This window comes from Pantherophis guttatus, chromosome 5, assembly GCF_059756535.1.
Source record: "Pantherophis guttatus breed Tessera chromosome 5, ASM5975653v1, whole genome shotgun sequence".
Taxonomy (NCBI): Eukaryota; Metazoa; Chordata; class Lepidosauria; order Squamata; family Colubridae; genus Pantherophis; species Pantherophis guttatus.
The window spans coordinates 95,780,009-95,798,667 of record NC_142067.1 but is presented as its reverse complement, the minus strand read 5'-3'; the positions used below and the strand labels follow the sequence as shown (position 1 = coordinate 95,798,667).

The 18,659-nt window shown below is 37.1% G+C and overlaps 1 protein-coding gene across 1 annotated transcript; it reads right to left on the bottom strand.

Moving 5' to 3' along the window:
- Nucleotides 1–41: 41 nt before the first annotated feature.
- LOC117659424 (acetylserotonin O-methyltransferase-like) lies at nucleotides 42–17,597 on the bottom strand. Its single transcript, XM_060686629.2, has 8 exons — nucleotides 17,453–17,597; nucleotides 15,949–16,123; nucleotides 15,106–15,235; nucleotides 14,049–14,117; nucleotides 8,229–8,347; nucleotides 6,769–6,909; nucleotides 6,062–6,184; nucleotides 42–322 (listed from the first exon to the last, which is right to left on the bottom strand). Exons 1-8 carry the CDS (start codon nucleotides 17,558–17,560, stop codon nucleotides 114–116), a joined length of 1,074 nt encoding a protein of 357 aa, XP_060542612.1. The 5' UTR covers nucleotides 17,561–17,597; the 3' UTR covers nucleotides 42–113.
- Nucleotides 17,598–18,659: the final 1,062 nt, after the last annotated feature.

The window sequence follows — 18,659 nt, the reverse complement described above, 5'->3', positions numbered from 1 at the left end:
TAGTAAATAAATAAATACATAAATAGACACAGAGGTTAGAATCAATGGAATAGTAAAGCAATTTTATTATTGTATTTTTTAAAATACTAAATAAGAATGGAGCATGTTAAATACTATTTTCTGGCCAGAATGACATCAAAGACATTTCCTTTCTTGAACTGAATATCTTTAAAGCCAGTTATGTTGAAGAACACACAAAGCTCTGATGGTTTCCGTAGTTTTCCTCTAGTCAGAAGCAATGATATCATGGCGTACATATGGGCAGGAAAAGACCCAAATATTTCTTCATCAACAGTTGGTTCCACTACTAAGACTCCCCCACCTGTTGCAAAAGTAATTTGTTAACTCAAAAATAAATTGCCTAGAAAAGAAAACATATCCATGCATCTCATTTTCATTCTACTACTTTCCCCCTCATTAAAATATTGTTTTAGACTCATTTTTCCTAGGCTAAATCCATTTTAGTATCATAAAAGATATTGAAACACTATGCCACGTCCCAGCACCTTCAGCATTGAATAACTCATTACACATGTTATTTTAGCCCGTTTACCACAGGATTGCTTCCCACACTCTGCCTATATTTCATGACTGAAGAAACATGGAACTTCTAAGCAATCTTTCCTCAATCAGACTTTGCCTAAATTCATCAAAAATGGCAATTTTCTGGCTTCCGGTTTGCTCCTCGTCGCTGCCAGATGGTCCCTCGCGACCGCCAGCCCCATCGCCTGTAAAGAGCCGCCTTTACAACAGAAAGGCGGCTCAAAAAACTCCATTTCCATGAGGAAATGTGAGATAGAGCAGGTGAGTGTAGGTAGAGCTTTCCGCGAAGCCCCCAGAGTTTTTTTTTTTACTCTTGGGGGCGAGCGGATGAGGCTCCCTCTTTCACTCACCGCTGCTCCGGGCGTTGGGAGACCTCTGCTTTTTTGCAGAGCAAGGCGACGAGAACAAGCCTTTCAAGAAAACTAACAGATCAATTAAAGAGGATGAGAGCTGGACCTGCGACCCTGAATCGCAAGTATTTTCATTTATTTTATAAAAGTTACTGAAGAAGGAAAAAAAGAATTTTTAAAATGGCGACTGCCGAGACTTGAGAAGGGGCTGAAAGGGAAAGTCCTTCCGTCTCCTATTAAGTTACAAAGTAGCAGAATAAATACTCCTGGCTACAATTGAAGATAAAGCTCCACTTTTGTGTTTTCTCTTTCCTGGAGAATTGATATTGATCTTATTTGGAAAGAAGCTCTTTTTTTCCTTTCTTTGCTTTTCTTTTCTTTCTTAAAAAAGTTTGTCTGTGTGGAAATATGGCGTTTAGACTTACAAAGCCGGACAAACAAGCAGTGCGGGGGGATTCCCCCATCTACAAATTATATGAACAAGTTCTAAACCTACAGTCTCAGAAAACTGATTTTAATATAATTGAATTTCTCTTGGAGGAGATTGTAAGAAGGGATGAGATTGTGAATCAGAACTTTGAAAAATTTAAGCAGGAAATTAAAGAATTGGTGCAATCAAAGTTTGATACTTTGCAACGAAAGATTGCAAAAGTGACTAATGGTTTCTCAGAAATTATGATCAAATTGGATACAAATATTAATTTATTAGAGTCTAAAATGGAGGAAATTGAGGATAATTTGGACAATAAAATACAAAAAATTGAAAATGAAATTGGACAATAAAATACAAAAAATTGAAAAATTGAAAACACTCAAGACAATAGCTTAGAAGAAAAACCTAAAATGGAAGCTGATCAAAAGACTTGTAATGCAGAAAACATAAAACAACGGATTGAAAAAGAAGTTTTAATGATGCAATATAATCTCACTGAATATGCGATTAGACTGAGAGGATTACAGGAAAATAACAGAGATGACTTAAGGAAAATATCTTCTGAAATTCTGGCTGGGATCTTAAAGGTTCACCCTGAGGAAGTATTTTGTAGGATCGACAGAGTTTATAGAATAAATTCCTGGATTGCAAAGCAAAGGCAACTGCCTAGAGTTGTGGTGATTTATTTTACAGATAAAGAAATAAGAAATAATATTGTGCAAAAATCTTTTAATTCTACTTTGCAATTGTTTGGAAGAAAGATTTGGATATACAAAGAGCTACCGCCTAAGATGTTATTGGAAAGAAAGAAATTTGGTTTTCTGGTGACTGAGCTTAAAAAACGAAATATTTTATTCAGGTGGGATGCTCCAGTTGGTATAATATTGAGATATCAAGGAGTAAGATACCAATTAAATACTGTTGAAAAAGCGGAAGAATTTTACTAAAATTTTTTGAAAATGAGCTCAACATCTTTATGCACAACACAAGACAAGCAGAAGGAATTGGGAATAAAGGAAAAATATCGAGCTATAGAGGCCTCTGTAGATGAATCACCTTTGGATTTTTTAGATACCTCAGCTGGATTATTCATAAATAAAAGAGATGTGGCATTGGATTCTAACGTGATGATTCATCAAGTCACAGACAAGCATGGAAATCAATTAGTTGATACACAACCTATAGAAAAGAAATATGAGTCACAAAAGCAAAACCAACAAGATCAAGTTATAAAAGAGCCTTGGTAGTACAGTGGTCTAAAGCACCCTGTTATTAAGACCAGCTGCCTGCAATTACTGCAGCTTCGAATCTCGCCAGGCTCAAGGTTGACTCAGCCTTCCATCCTTTCTAAGGTAGGTTAAATGAGGACCCAGTTTGTGGGGGCAATAAGCTGACTTTGTATAAATATACAAAAGGATGAAGGCTATTGCTTAACGCATTGTAAGCCACCCTGAGTCTCCGGAGAAGGGCAGCATATAAATCAAATTTAAAAAAAAAATCAGAATGAAAACCGATCAGTTGACACACAACTCCTAGAAAGGAGATTAGGATGGAGATCAAACCCACAAGTCAAGAAAAAAAGAAATAGATCTCGCAAAAACAAAAATTTCTAAATTAGGCAACAGTGAAGCCAGTTATTTAAAAGATGACTGAATACATGAAAAGATAGTTGAGGCGAAGTATTGGTTACTATTATCCTGAGGAGAGTGAAAGACCTCTGCAATGCTGTAATTTTGGGATGTGAAAAGGGCCTTAAATTGTTGGATTGGAATTATCTATTTTGGACTTTTTTTTATAAATATATCATGTTTATGCTGAGCTACATGGCAAGAGAGCTATGCTGGGGCATGCAGAAGATCTGGTTGTTACCCCATTATGATGGTGGGAATTAATAATCCTGAAGAAATCCACTATTACAGATATTATATGGAATACAATTATAATGTCACTCGGGTGGTTGTTTTCTTTTTTTATATATATGAAGATATTCATTATTGATGGGGGCAGATGATAACTGAGGACTTTGAACATTCTGTTGCAATCAGGATGCTATGTTACCCTAATATGGGTGATGGAGTTAACAATCCAGTGGAGAGACATCACAGAAGACATTATATGGATTATAAGTTTAAAGTCATTGATTTTATCTATATAAGGGAATATTTTTTTTTTTAGTAGGGTGGGCAGAAGAATAAAGATATTAAGAATTGTTATGTATGGTAATTTTGTAGGAAAGTGGGTGGAGATAGGCTAGTTTATTGATTGTTTAGTTTAAGAAAAGGGATGATTAAGAGATACATTTATGGGAGTGGAGGAAATGGATAGAGTTGAATAAATGTTAAATTAGGATTTATTATATAACTTTTTAGGGGAAGGCTGCTTTGAAATGTTATATTAATATACACTAAAGATTAAATGTTAAATTAGGATTTATTATATAGTCTTAAAGTGGAAGGTTGTTTTGAAATTAATATATAGATATATGTATGGGGGAGGAGAAAAAGGGCAGATTATTGCTAAATTGGGAGTTATAATAATATTATTATGCTAAATTAGAAGTTATTATATAATGTTATAGTAGAATGTTATTCTGAAATGTATGGTAAAAGGGGGATGTAATAATATTATCAGAAAGAAAGGGTCAGTATTTGGGGGATGGAGTAAGGGGATGGTAAAATATTATATAATCTGTTACGAATTTGGATTTTATTTTGAAGAAGCCACAGGGGGACTGGTGGTGAGGGGGGGTTAGGGAGGAGGGGGGGAGAAAAAAGGGGAAAAATTTGTATTTGAAAAACTTTTTCAATAAAAAAAAATGGCAATTTTCTGTCTTGGACAGTGAACAAACAAACAGGTTTCATAACATAGCTTTCATAGGTACTTATGGGAAGAAATAGATTCCTATTATAGAAATAGCAATGGTTCAATATTATTTAGGGAGTGCAGCCCAAGAGTAATCATCCAATTTCTTCCCAAAGTTCAGTGTGACTCAAAGTGCAATGACCCTATTTCTTCTGCAAATTCAGATTTAATAACTAATAATTTTTGTATGAGCTTTAATAACTGTCACGTTTACCTCCAGGAGAGCTATAGCCTCTGCTTATGAATGGATCCTATGCTAATTTTATTAATTTTATTAAGTAGAAAAGTGGCACTTTTCTCTTTCTAAATCTGCTAGTATTCATTTCTGCAATACAGTTTTGGATTAGCACTAATACAACTGATTTCTTCTACAGGTAGTCCTTGATTTATGACCATTCATTCAGTGACTATTCAAAATTATGATCATGTTAAACAAAAAGAGTTATGACCTCTGCCTCAAATTAGCAAGTTAGTTGTTTGTTTATTTATTGAATGAATAAATAAATAAATAAATAAATAAATAAATAAATAAATAGCGCCATCCATCTGATCTAGAGGCAATTCTGGGCAACTCTGGGCAAAGTTATGGCTTTGCATTGCCCCCGCAGTCATATGATTAAAATTTTGCTACTTGGTAGCACACACCAGTACTTACACCTCAGGTGCTACTACCATATCCCACCCACCAATCTCTTCCTCACATATCAGTTGTCCAACTAGCCTTCCAGCACACACAAAATTGCCATGGCCTTAGAGTCTGCTCCATGCCCATGTAGCTCCACCCATGCAGAAGTCCCCAGCTTTCTTCCTGCCCCCTATGCCCTGGTCTACTACATTTGTCTTTTTGTGCAACTGCTGACAGATGAGCCAAGCCAATATGAGGAAAAGCCAAACAGCTAGCAAACAGCTGTTTCTGAAGGATAGAAATGCTACCACATGGAGCAGAGGGGATCTCCAGTGTGGGTGGAGAAAGGAATCGGGATCTGAAGACCAAAAGTTCCTTTCTCTGGCCAACCACAGTGGTTCTCTTCTTACATGGAGCAGAGGGGAACTCCTATTGTTGGGCCAAAGAAAGGAAGCCATACAAGATGGAGAAGAAATAATCCTATGCAGTCGGTTGTAGAAAAGAAACTTGGATCCCAAAGATCTGAGTTCCCTTTCTCTGTCCTTTTGAACATGGAGGTTAGGTGAAGCCCTACTATGGGCCAGAAAAACCAAGATCTGCAAGGCTCCAAAAACAATAAAACACACATAGTGATTCTTCTAAACTGATTTGTTTATTGTTCTACATGTATAGACAGAATCTTGCCAAACTGAAGCAGGACACTGCCTATATGAACCATGTATTCTGGGAACTATTGGGGAGTGACTGGCTTCACTCTTTTTCTCTCCCACAAACTATCTAAATTGAGTTGTCTTTTACTCTTCTGGAATATGCCTCCTCCTTCCTAGGAAGTTGAATGTAGTGCCCTACTACATTCCAACATATATCAAACCTTTCAAGATTCTTTTCTGTATCCCAGTGCAAAGGTTCCCTTCCATGTATGGGGAGGAACTGCCTGTCCTCTTTTGGCATCCAGTTTTCATTCTGGCTATTTACTGATTCACACAGCTGCTTAACAAGCTCAACTGGGAGAGTAAGGAGTGTGGTCAGTGAGCAAAGTGAAGAGGTCATGTGGTCACTCTCTTAATGACTGCAACGACTTACAATCAAAATTCTGAGCCCATTTTAGGTCATACATCAAGCACTATCTGTATATTGTCAAAGGTTGTTGCAAATACATAAAAAAGCCATGGTGGACCCTGTTTGGCTTGCTTGACTTCCCATTCACAATGGCAGTTTTTCTCTTTCTAGCAATGTGAATATGCGTACCTGGTTTACAGGCTGTAAATACTTTTGTTAGTAGCTGGATACACTTTTCATCATTCCAGTTAACCAAGACTCTTGACAAGATGTAAAGATCTGCTTCAGGAATTGGATCTTTAAAAAAATCCCCTGCAAAAAGAATAAATCCTTTAATAAGGTAGGAATCTATTATCACCTTGGAAAACAGAATTTATTCTCCCCTTTAAAGATTTGGCTCTAGAATGCTACTAGCTTCCTTCAGTGGTGCTTTTTTAAATGCAAGAGATATTGTTTCTAAACAAGTATTACCTTCATTGGTAATATGAATTTCTGCCTTCCCATTCATTAATATTTTATTTGGAAACTCAAAATATTTCTCAAAAGCTTTTTCAAAAATAAGTTAAAACTGAATCACTGTACACTTCCTAAGTTCGACTTTTCCCAATCTAAAGAAGGATCTTAATCATTTCACTGACTGGTCTGTAATGAGCTTTACCAGTAAGAAAGAGCTTAGCAACATCCATTAATATTAGAAAACAAAAACCGTGGGCTTCTTTAACACCAGATGGCAAAGATTTAAAATAGGCTATAAAACATACTTTTGTAAGCAACTGAATGGAAATACTACTGTCAACATTATGGATTTACTTCTCTACCCACAGAAAAATATGCTGCAAAGCCTAGGATGATATATATTCATTTTCATTTTGCGTAAATGGTCGAACAAATATTACCTTCATGGAAAGTGATCTGGGATCCATCTGAAAATGCATTATATTTTTTAGATATTTCCATAACTTCAGGAAGGTCAAAAAGTGTCACAGTACAATTTGGGTACTTTGAAATAAATTCCTTAGCTAAGCCACCGCTACTTCCTTGAAAAAAGAACAAAAAAAGAAAGAAACTATGTAAGAAAAAATATCCTGCATGTCAACATTTTTAATAGTTTACTAGAATATTTATTATGTCTTTTTAAACTTACCTCATTGTTTTATTTTTCATCTAACTGGACTAAGCAGTGATATAATATTGTGATTTAAACAAATATATTCATTAAAATATATCATGTGATTCATTTCATTTTACCACTATCCTTTTACTATGCTCAGAAATTCATTTATTTATTTTAACATCTATCCTACTGGATAGTTTTTCTCAATCCATTCCCATCCAGTGTGTCAAACCTGACTCGAATCTGTACAGTTGCCTTCTCCCAGCTTTGCCAAACAGTGACAGTGGAAGGGTGGCAAATTCTTAAGGGTGGTAAGCAAGTGAACCATCTGTTGCTTGGGTTACGATATGCAACAAGGCCAAGGAATGAAAAAATGTTTTGATCAAATCAGACAGGTTTTCCAAAACAAAAAAACTGAACTCAATTGGTGAACTGAGGATAGAACAGAGGGGGAAAAAGGAGATACCTATGTGGATTTTCGCAGGAAAAATCTTAAAAATGACTTTGTTTCTGCTGTACCTAGATGGATTTTTCAATAAAACTACACTCTTGGTTAATCTAAAGAGCTGAGAATTTCTTTTGTTGAATGTGCCAAATGGGACGGTTGACACAGTGATTCTTTGTATCAATTTTTCCTTGATTGCTTTGCTTTAGCAACCATCCTGAAGCACTGCCTTCTAAGTTGGACGTGATGGCGTGAACTTGGGCTGCATCATCTGGGTACATCACTCCGTAGTGCTCCATATAGTACCAAACTATAAACCAGGAAATGGGCCAGGTTATCTGGGCTTCCATCAAAGCAGATCACCAAAGTGGGTGGTGACTGTTCTTCCCACACCAGGACATACTCTGGTGGCAACCCAGCCACTACTACTGGCAATGGTGCAAGGGCTCCAGCTGCCACTGGAGCCATCTGGACTGTTTGCTACAATGCTGGAGATGGGGTGGCAGGGCCAGCTGCTACCATCATCTATCCCAAGGCTCCAACAATCCCCATTGGTGTTAGTGTCCTGGTGTCTCAGGAATGTTGCTAGTTACTGTGAGACGTCCAGTAATTCTGATAAGCTAAGTGATTATAAAATTTGGTATTTACAGGGTATAATCTTTCAACTCTACTTTTGCGATTCAGGGAATTACAAGGTCTTAACAGAACCTGAAAAGTCTTTCAGTCCAATTTCTCTAAACTATCATATAATATTGAATGGCTAGTAAGGGGCATGATGAAGAACATCAGGTACTTACCACCCAGATCATAAATCAGCTGAAAACCAGAAAGATCAAAGGCAGAGACCACTTCTTTTCCATAGAGACTCCAAGCCTCATCCATGTACCTCAAAAAGTTTTGAACACCTTCATTTGATCTAGAATTGAAAATTGCACTGGCAGGTAATCAACAGAAATACAAGTACATGAAATACAATATGATTAGCATCTGACTCCACTTCATGGATTACTGCCTTGTCGTGCGAAGGGGCTTGCACAGCTCAATGAAGCTATGAGCTATGCCGTGTAGGACCACCCAAGATGGACTGGTCATAGCAGAGAGTTCTAAAAAAATGTGATCCACTGGAGAAGGAAATGGCAACCCACCTCAGTATCTTTGCCATGAAAACCCCATGGACAGTACCAAAAGGAAAAAAGATATGACGTTGGAAGACGAGCCCCTCAGGTCGGAAGGTGTCCAATATGCTACTGGGGAAGAACAGAGGGTTAGTACTAGTAGCACCAGAAAGAAACTGGGCCAAAACCGAAAGGACGCTCAGCTGTGGATGCATCTGATGGTGAAAGGAAAGTCCGATGCTGTAAAGATTTTTTCTCCATAGGAACCTGGAATGTAAGATCCATGAATCAAGGCAAGCTGGACGTGGTCAAACAAGAGATGACAAGACTGAACATCGACATCTTAGGAATCAGCAAACCAAAATGGACAGGAATGGGTGAATTTAATTCAGATGACCATCAGGTATACTACTGTGGGCAAGAATCCCTCAGAAGAAATGGACTAGCCTTCATAATCAATAAACAAGTAGGAAAAGCAATACTGGGATACAATCCCCAAAATGACAGAATGATCTCAGTTTGAATCCAAAGCAAACCATTCAGTATCACAGTAATCCAAATCTATGCCCCAATCACTGGTGCTGAAGAGAAAGAAATTGACCGGTTCTATGACCGGTTCTACAGCACTTTATAGAATTAACACCAAAAAATGATGTTCTTATCATCATGGGGAATTTGAATGCTAAAGTAGGAAGCCAAAAGATAACCGGAATAATAGGCAAGTTTGGCCTTGGAGTATAAAATGAAGCAGGGCACAGGCTGATAGAATTTTGTCAAGATAATATGATGGTAAGAGCAAACACTCTTTTTCAACAACCCAAGAGACGATTCTACATATGGACATCACCAGTCAGTCAACAAAGAATTCAGATTGACTATATGCTCTGCAGCCAAAGGTGGAGAAACTCTATACAGTCAGTAAAAACAAGACCAGGAGCTGACTGTGGCTCAGATCATGAGCTTCTCATTGCAACATTTAGGCTTAAATTGAAGAAAGTAGGGAAGAGCACTAGGCCACTCAGGTATGAACTAAATCATATCCCTGATGAATATACAGTAGAGGTGACAAATAGATTTAAGGAATTAGATCTGATAGACAGAGTTCCTGGAGAACTATGGATGGAGGTTCACAACATTGTACAAGAGGTAGCAACTAAAACCATCCCAAAGAAAAAGAAATTCAAGAAAGCAGAATGGCTGTCTGAGGAAGCTTTGCAAATAGCTGAGGAAAGAAGGGAAGTGAAAGGCAAGGGAGAAATACACCCAGTTGAATGCAGAATTCCAGAGAATAGCTAGAAGAGATAAGAATGCATTATTAAATGAACAGGGCAAAGAAATAGAAGAAAACAATAGAATAGGGAGGACCAGAGATCTCTTCAAGAAAATTGGAGATATGAAGGGAACGTTTCATACAAAGATGGGCATGATAAAGGACCAAAATGGCAGGGATCTAACAGAGACAGAAGAGATTAAGAAGAGGTGGCAAAATTACACAGAAGAATTATACAACAACGAGCTTAACATCCCTGATAACCACGATGGGGTGGTCACTGACCTCGAGCCAGACATCCTAGAATGTGAAGTCAAATGGGCCTTAGGAAATCTGAGCAACAACAAAGCTAGTGGAGGAGACAGTATTCCAACTCAGCTATTCAAAATCTTAAAAGACGATACAGTAAAAATGTTACACTCAATTTGCCAGAAAATTTGGAAAACTCAACAGGATTGGAAAAGGTCAGTTTACATTCCAATTCCAAAGAAAGGCAATGCCAAAGAATGTTCAAACTATCGCACCATTGCACTCATTTCACATGCTAGGAAAGTTATGCTTAAAATCCTACAAGCTAGGCTCTACAGTACGTGGATCGAGAACTACCAGAAGTACAGGCAGGATTTCAAAGAGGCAGAGGAACTAGAGATCAAATTGCCAACATACGCTGAATCATGGAGAAAGCTAGGGAGTTCCAGAAAAACATCTACTTCTGCTTCATTGACTATGCTAAAGCCTTTGATTGTGTGGATCACAACAAATTGTGGCAAGTACTTAAAGAGATGGGATTTCCAGACCATCTTATTTGTCTCTTGAGAAATCTATAGGCAGGTCAAGAAGCAACAGTGAGAACTGAACACGGAACCACTGATTGGTTTAAAATTGGGAAAGGAGTCCGGCAAAGCTGTATACTGTCGCCCTGCCTATTTAACTTATATGCAGAGCACATCATGAGAAAGACAGGGCTAGATGAATCAAAAGTTGGAATTAATATTGCTGGGAGAAATATCAACAACCTCAGATATGCAGATGATACCACTCTAATGGCATAAAGTGAAAAGGAACTAAAGAGCCTCTTGATGCGGGCGAAGAAGGAGACTGCAAAAGTTGGCTTGAAACTCAACATTAAGAAAACTAAGATCATGGCATCCAGCCTCTCAATTCCTGGCAAATAGATGAGGAAGAAATGGAGGCAGTGACAGATTTTATTTTCCTGGGTTCCAAGATCATCGCAGATGGGGACTGCAGCCAAGAAATTAAAAGACGCTTGCTCCTGGAGAGAAAAGCTATGGCAAATCTAGAAAGCATACTAAAAAGCAGAGACATCATCCTGCCAACAAAAGTGCATATAGTCAAGGCTATGGTTTTCCCAGTTGCAATGTATGGCTGTGAAAGTTGGACCATAAGAAAGGCTGAGCACCAAAGAATTGAGGCCTTTGAACTATGGTGCTGGAGACGACTCCTGCGAGTCCCTTGGACTGCAAGGCGATCAAACTGGTCAGTCCTAGAGAAGATCAACCCTGACTGCTCTCTAGAAGGTCAGATCCTGAAGACGAAACTCAAATACTTTGGCTACCTAATGAACAGGAAGGACTCACTGGAGAAGAGCCTAATGCTGGGAAAGATTGAGGGCAAAAGAAGAAGGGACGATAGAGAATGAGGTGGGTGGATGGAGTCACTGAAGCAATAGATGTGAGCTTAAATGGACTCCAGAGAATGGTAGAGGACAGGAAGGCCTGGAGGACATTGTCCATGGGGTCGCAATGGGTCAAACATGACTTTGCAACTAACAACAACAACCACATCTGACTGTAAAACTATACTCTTCATAATGAGTTGCTTTCTGAAAGTTTTTTGTGTCACAACTCGATTTTAAAGAACAGGTTGCTTAATATCTGCCATGAAGATAAATGGCATTAGTTGTCCATTTGGGAGCTGGATGAAAAAAAATCCAATTCCAACCAGAAAATTTTCTGGCCAGAACTGCTGAATATGCCTATATATGCCTCAGGCTCAACTGTCTTTGAAAAATCTCAAAAATAGTCCAACTTTTTTGTGGACTGGCCTTTGAGAAACATAACAAAAATAACAGAATAACAGAGTTGGAGGGACTTTTACCATAATAGTTTTTACTATATAATAGTTACTACTATTGAGCCAGATATCATCTATTCTACACCTGTGCAGTTGGTTTTTCTTGCCTAAATGTAGAACCTTTCTATTCTCACCACTGAATTTCATTTTGTTAGCTAGGGCCCGGGGTTCAAGTCTGTCAAGATCATTCTGTATCTTGAGGCTATCTTCTGGAGAGTTGGCTATTCCTGACAGTTTGGTGTCATCTGTGAATTTGATAGTTCCGCTTCTATCTCCTCTTCTAAATAATTGATTAAGATATTGAAGAGTGCTGGCCTAAAACGGAGCCTTGGGATATCCCACTGCATACTTCGCTCCATGTAGACACAGTCCCATTAAGGACTACACATTGAGGGTGGCTGGGCAGCCAGTTATGAATCTATCTGGTGGTGATGTTATCTAACCCACATTTTTCTATCTTATCAAGTAGTAGGTTGTGGTCTACTTGTCAAGTGCCTTATTGAAGTCCAAGTAAATTATATCCACAGCATTTCACTGGTCCACTAATTTTGTCACTTTGTCAAAGAATGCAATCAGTTTCATTTGCCATTCCAATATTGCATGATCACTTTCCTCCCCCTCAATGTTCCTCTAACTGCAACGCTTTCTATCATTTCATCTCTGCTAGTGAGAATTCAGTCCAATATGGCTGACCCCTAGTTCCCTTCTCCACCTTTTCGAAGACAAAGTTGTCTGCACGTTAGGCATGTAGGCTGCTATCTTGCTCCTCTGGACCCAGTCTCAGTTGTCTTAAAGTCGCCATAAGCTGGTCATCCCAACAATTTTTGGCACTATGCAAATGCAGTGGAATTGCAACCAGTCACTCCATATCAGAGTTGTGTTTCAGCAGGTTCTGACCAGTTCTGGAGAACTGGTAGTGGAAATTTTGAGTTGTTCAGAGAACTGGTAGTAAAAATTCTGACTGGCCCCACCCCCATCTATTCTCTGCCTCCCAAGTCCCAGCTGATAGGGAGAAAATAGGGATTTTGCAGTAACCTTCCCCTGCCATGCCCACCAAGCCACACCCACCAAGCCATGCCATGCCCACCAAGCCACACCCACAGAACCGGTAGTAAAAAATTTTGAAACCCACCACTGCTCCATATGTGACATGACAAAATACATGATAAGAATTTGGGAGAATCTCTGGGCAATTAATGAACGTATCTTTGTTCCTATAATGGACTACCCTGCAGATTCTAGCAATTGAGATGTAGTTGATCTAGTTCTATCTATAGATTCCAGTTCTGCCTTTTGAAAATTAATTCTTCGTCAGTGAGACAGGTTGTAAGAATAGTCCCGGCAAAGAGAGATTGAAGACCATCATAAGACAGAAAGGACATGGGCAATAAATATCTTATTCATACTTCACTAAGATCCAAAAATAGCTATTTTTCATACTATTCCTTTCAGGGTTAGAAACGTTATGCAAAGCCTAAGAAATAGTGAACAGATAAGTTGGGAAGCAGAAAATAAATGGGAAAAAAGACCATGCCAAGATTGCATCAGCATTATTTAGCACATCTCCCCATGCCTTCTTCTTCTCCTTGCAAATCATCCATTCTTTCACAAGAATACTCTGGGTGGCGCAGTGGTTAGAATGCAGTATTGCAGGCTAACTTGCCCACATTCTGGAATTTCATCCTGATAGGGTTCAAGGCTGACACAGCCTACCATACTTCCAAGATCAGTAAAATGAAAACCCACATTGTTGGGTCAATATGCTGACACTGTAAACCATTCAGAGAGTGCTGTAAAGCACTATGGAGGAGTATATTACTTTAAGTGCTATTGCTATTTCCATAAAGAGGTGATAAATAGGTTGATGGACTGGTTTACAATCTAATCTCCAAATTTGTGATTATACATTGGATGGAATAGTATAAGCATTGTGAGAACAAAACTGGGCTTTGCTTCAGTTTGTGGCAGATTGGCCAAAATCAGTGTTGGTAGCTAATGTTGCTTATCTAGTCTAATTTAAAAACGTCCATGAAAATATTTGCAGATTCTCAAAAGTGAGATGTGATAAGAAAAATAAAAGCCAAAGAGCTATTTACTGCCCAATCTTTAGAAAAGAAAGTTATAAAAACTACTTTTACCTGTACAGTGCTCCATATAACTCATTTGAAGAAATGCCATATATTGATAGAATCTGAGGTTTTCCATCCCTGAAGCAGATTTGTTCGTTTGTTTTTTCAAAAAAAAAAAAAATGAAATGAACAAAAATACCATTAGTATTATATTCTTCTTCATCCCCAGCATTCAAATAGTGAATTGTATTACTTGCAAAGGTTATTCTAAAGATACTGCAGGCTCTAAACAGTAATAGAAACATGTGGAGTGAGTGAATTAAATTGAAATCTTTATACCCATCTTGCTTCACTATGTTTTTAATTATTAAATAGTAGGAACACCAAACAAATTCCTTTATCTAGGATTTTTTTTTACTTTGAATATTAAGCTCTTTGAATTCTGATATTGAGTTTTGCTTCAATTGTCAAAATGTCTTTCTAAATTAAAATGCTAACACAATTTAAAGTTGAAGACCCAGTTGTGGGGGCAATAAGCTGACTTTGTATAAAATATACAAAAGTATGAAGGCTATTGCTTAACGCATTGTAAGCCACCCTGAGTCTCCGGAGAAGGGCGGCATATAAATCTAATTTTTAAAAAAAGTTTTTAATCAGATTAAAAACCTTAACCCCTCTTTTTGCAAGTTAGCTTTGTATGTATGTATGTGTACAGGCATCTTTTCCAAAGACGTTGAACAAGAATTAAATTTTGATGAAGTGAATAAGTAATATACACCACTGGAAAGTCCAAAAGGAAATGTGTGTGTAATCAGTTCATAATCACTGCATCTGTTGCAACTCCACCTGTAATAAGCAACACAGAATGATGCTTAAACAAATCCACAGCTTCAAAGATTATTAGTTATTTGATCTCAGGGGAGACAGCTGAGAAAACGGGCAAACTGTTTTGAATAATGATGATTTTAGAATAATTTAGTGCATAATCATAAAAATGATGCAGTAACTTCCAAGTGACAACTCAAATTCTTGTTACTTGTGTGGGAAAGGAAGCCCACAAAAAATCCTGGTCTCTAACATACTCTTGGTGAAAAGATTTTTTACTTCACCAATGCTCCATTCTTACCTTATAGCTTCAGGCAAGTATTGCAGTGATCCATATATGTTTTCTGAAAGAAATTTCATGGTATAATACTGAGACTTTGGGCTTGATTTAGCCAGAAAGAGATCAGCAAACTCTGTGTTTCCATAAAGATCTAAAAATGAAAGCATATCATAAGACAATTCCTTCAAAACACAATTGCTAAATGTCATATATATCTGATAAGGGCAAAGCATAAGGTTCATCGTAAACATTTCAATTTATTTCAGTTTGGTGAAATATTTCATATTTGATTTGCCATTCGAAAAAGAGTTCCTGACAATCTTGAAGCAAAGTGGCTGAGTTCTCTGGACATAAGATTTATAACAGTGGTGAAATGCAAATTTTTTTGCTACTGGTTCTGTGGGTGTGACTTGGTGGGCGTGGCTTGGTGAGGGTCATGTGACTGAGTGGACCACCTTTTTTTTTTTAACTTTTTAAAGCATTTTTTTACTCCCTATTCACTCGAACCGGTAGTAAAAAAACGCTTTAAACAAGTAAAAAAAAAAGGTTCCGATGATCACAGCTGTACCACACGATCGTTAGAACCTTTTTAAAACCTTTTTAAAGCATTTTTTACTACCTATTTGCCTGAACCTGTAGTTTTTATCACTACCAGTTTGCCCAAACCGGTGCGAACCGGTAGCATTTCACCCCTGATTTATAACATAACAAATAAATAAGCAAAACTGAAAACTTTGTGTACCTACTTTACTGTCAATAAATTTTTAAAAATTGAAGAACAAATGACCACAAACTGCTAACTCCATAAAAAGATTAGCATATGGTCATTTTAAAACAACTGCTTTCTCCTGCTAACAAAATCACCTTTGCCATCCTTCCATTCCACTTTCAGGACCTTTATCTCCACACAGGCCCCCAGCAGCATCTGCATCCCAGTGAGACTGGTCTTCAAGCGTTCTGCCACAGTTGCAGAGGACATCAGTTCCCCTGACTCTCTCAGCAGATCAAAGACGCCCAACTGACTGGCAGTAAATACCATCTGGAAAAATATAAAGAAATGGGCAGAGGTGCACAAAGGAGAAGGTGTAAGTATAGATTTAATTATTTGAGGATTTCAGATCATAGAGAGAACCATACTCACACTCCAGAGAATGATATGCTATAGGAACTAAGCATGATTATGTATCGCAACCAAACTTGCCCACTGTACCTATTGCTTATGAGCAAGAGAAAAAATGGTCTACTAAAGCCACTCCTTTAGACAAGGACATCCACTCAGTCTGGAATCATTAATAGCTCAGTCTCTCGACAATAAGATGGATGGCATATAAATTTTATAAATATGTAAATAAAAATTAAGTTCAGCAACACAATGGCAGTTTGTAGTCTGTAAAGATTCTCAGTCATCCAGGTCATGGTTGTCCCAAAGGTGCTGTCTGCAAGGAATATAAATCCTTCCATTTCCCACTATCCTGTCAGAGCTGAAGAAGCTTCTTGGATGAGAAGCGAAAAGTCTTCAAAGAAAAAACAAGAAAGTCCAGTTGCCTCCTGAAAAAGCACCTTTGGGACAATGGCAGCTTGTAAGATTATTTCCCTTTTGAGTGCTTTGTTTCTTTAGCTTATTTGTGAGGAAACAGCAGGAAGGAGCCACACTTGCATTGGGAAAAAAAACATGCAGGGATTGAGGACTGTGGAAGCATGTTTATTTTTTATTCATTGTTTTTTAATTGATAAACAAAAATAAGAAAGAAAAGGATCAAAAGACAAAAGATAATAATGATGGAGATATATACTTTGTCAAACAAAAGGGAAAAAGAGCATTTCTTACAACAACAACAAAATTTATGATGTAATTCAATGTAAGTATAGTTACAATTCTATTTCTATTGATCTAATCCCAATATTTTTAATAATGCATATATTTTAATACATTTATATGATTTTTATGTTAAGCTACAGTATTTTGTATAATTGAGTCCCATAGCTCATTATACTTGTCTATATAAAGTCTATGCCTACGTTTAACCTTCTCATAAGCGGCAAGTACTATCAGATCTTCAATCAATTGAATAAATGGGGCCATGCATTTATCTTTCCAATGCTGCATATTAGTCTTTTGGCCATAATAGAGATACAGAGGTGTAGAAAATTACTTCTGATCAGGCAGGTTCTTGACTTAAAGGCGCAACGATTTACAACCGTAATTTAGGGCTCAATTACAGCCATACGGTGAGGATTAACTGTATATAATTCTGAAAAAAGTTTGTAAAATTAACACTTTATATCCTTTGAAATTTTTGAAAGACATGGAATAGATTGTTTTTGTAAGTTTTAATACCTGATAATTTATAAATATTACATATCTTACCTTTGAAATTACAAATGAATGCTGGTAGTGAAATAACATTTTAATATTTTCAGTTGCTTCAGGTGAACTCATTGTGTCCTTAGGAAGTTCTACAGCAGTCCTTTGCATATCAAATGGTCCCAGCACTTCAGATGTTTCTGGTTTGCTACCAGAATCAGGAAGTCAGAAAAAATAAATTAAGACTTAAAAGAATTGTTTCAAATAACATCAGAAAGGAAAAGAGAGTAGGGAAATTTCATTAAATATACAATATCATGATGAAAATTGCTCATTCACAGAAACGCACGTACAGGAAATATATTTGGAATATTCTCATTCATTCTAAGAATTTTCTTAAAAATCAAATATTCTCAAAAAGGAACTGAATCACATATATCTTAAAATTGGAAGAACTTTCAATATAAAAATTTAGGAAAAGCTCATTTTCTTCTTTTAGAGAGAGATTAGAATGCAAATTTTAATGGGGAGGAGAGAACGGCTTGATAATTATAGCAAGAATATGCTTTTAAAAGATCCTAAAGGATCTGAAACTCTGAAGTATGAAACTGATTTTGCAGATCAAAAGCAGTTTAATTATAATATGATTCTAGCAACATTGTTTTACAAATGGACTGCAGATTTTTTTCCCAAATAAAAAATAAAGATTTATTTTTTGTGAGAAAACTTTTTTAAGCCAATTAAAAGGAAAAAATAAAAGAAATTATTGAACTATTTAAAATACAGTAGTTGTTTCAAATGAAATCAAATATCTCCAGTTTGCAAGGCCAGCTGTAACCTTTTTCCTTCTTACTAGATCCTTAGTAGTTTAATGTAGCAAAGAAAAAAAAACTAATACAATGATTAACCAGGAAGAAGTTAGTGTGAACTTGACCTTGACTCCCTCTAAACTTCATGGACATCCTTGTTCTGCTCCTGGAAACAATATTGTGCAATTATCACTGAAAATAATATTTTGCAAGCATTTAGACAACACTGTGCTTCCTTCCATGATTTCCTAACTCTGCTTCAGCTTTGTCCTTACTATTTAAAAAAACTGTTAAGGGGGAAAAGAAGGAATAGGGTAGCTGCTCAACCCCTATCCGTTTTCAGAGATCCTCCAAAATATATTGCATAACCATAAATGAAGAATTCATCCATGCTCATCGATTCCAATTATACCACATGTACCACCTGATTCTTGGATCAGATTGCAGCCATGAGAACTGTC

Excerpts from the sequence above, each read along its gene's own strand:
- LOC117659424 (XM_060686629.2), bottom strand. The coding sequence starts at position 17,560 with ATGCAAAGGACTGCTGTAGAACTTCCTAAGGACACAATGAGTTCACCT. Across the intron at positions 15,236-15,948 it reads GGAATGGAAGGATGGCAAAG|ATCTTTATGGAAACACAGAG; the intron begins GTGATTTTGTTA and ends TTTCATTTTTAG. Across the intron at positions 6,185-6,768 it reads CCAGATCACTTTCCATGAAG|GGGATTTTTTTAAAGATCCA; the intron begins GTAATATTTGTT and ends TTCTTTTTGCAG.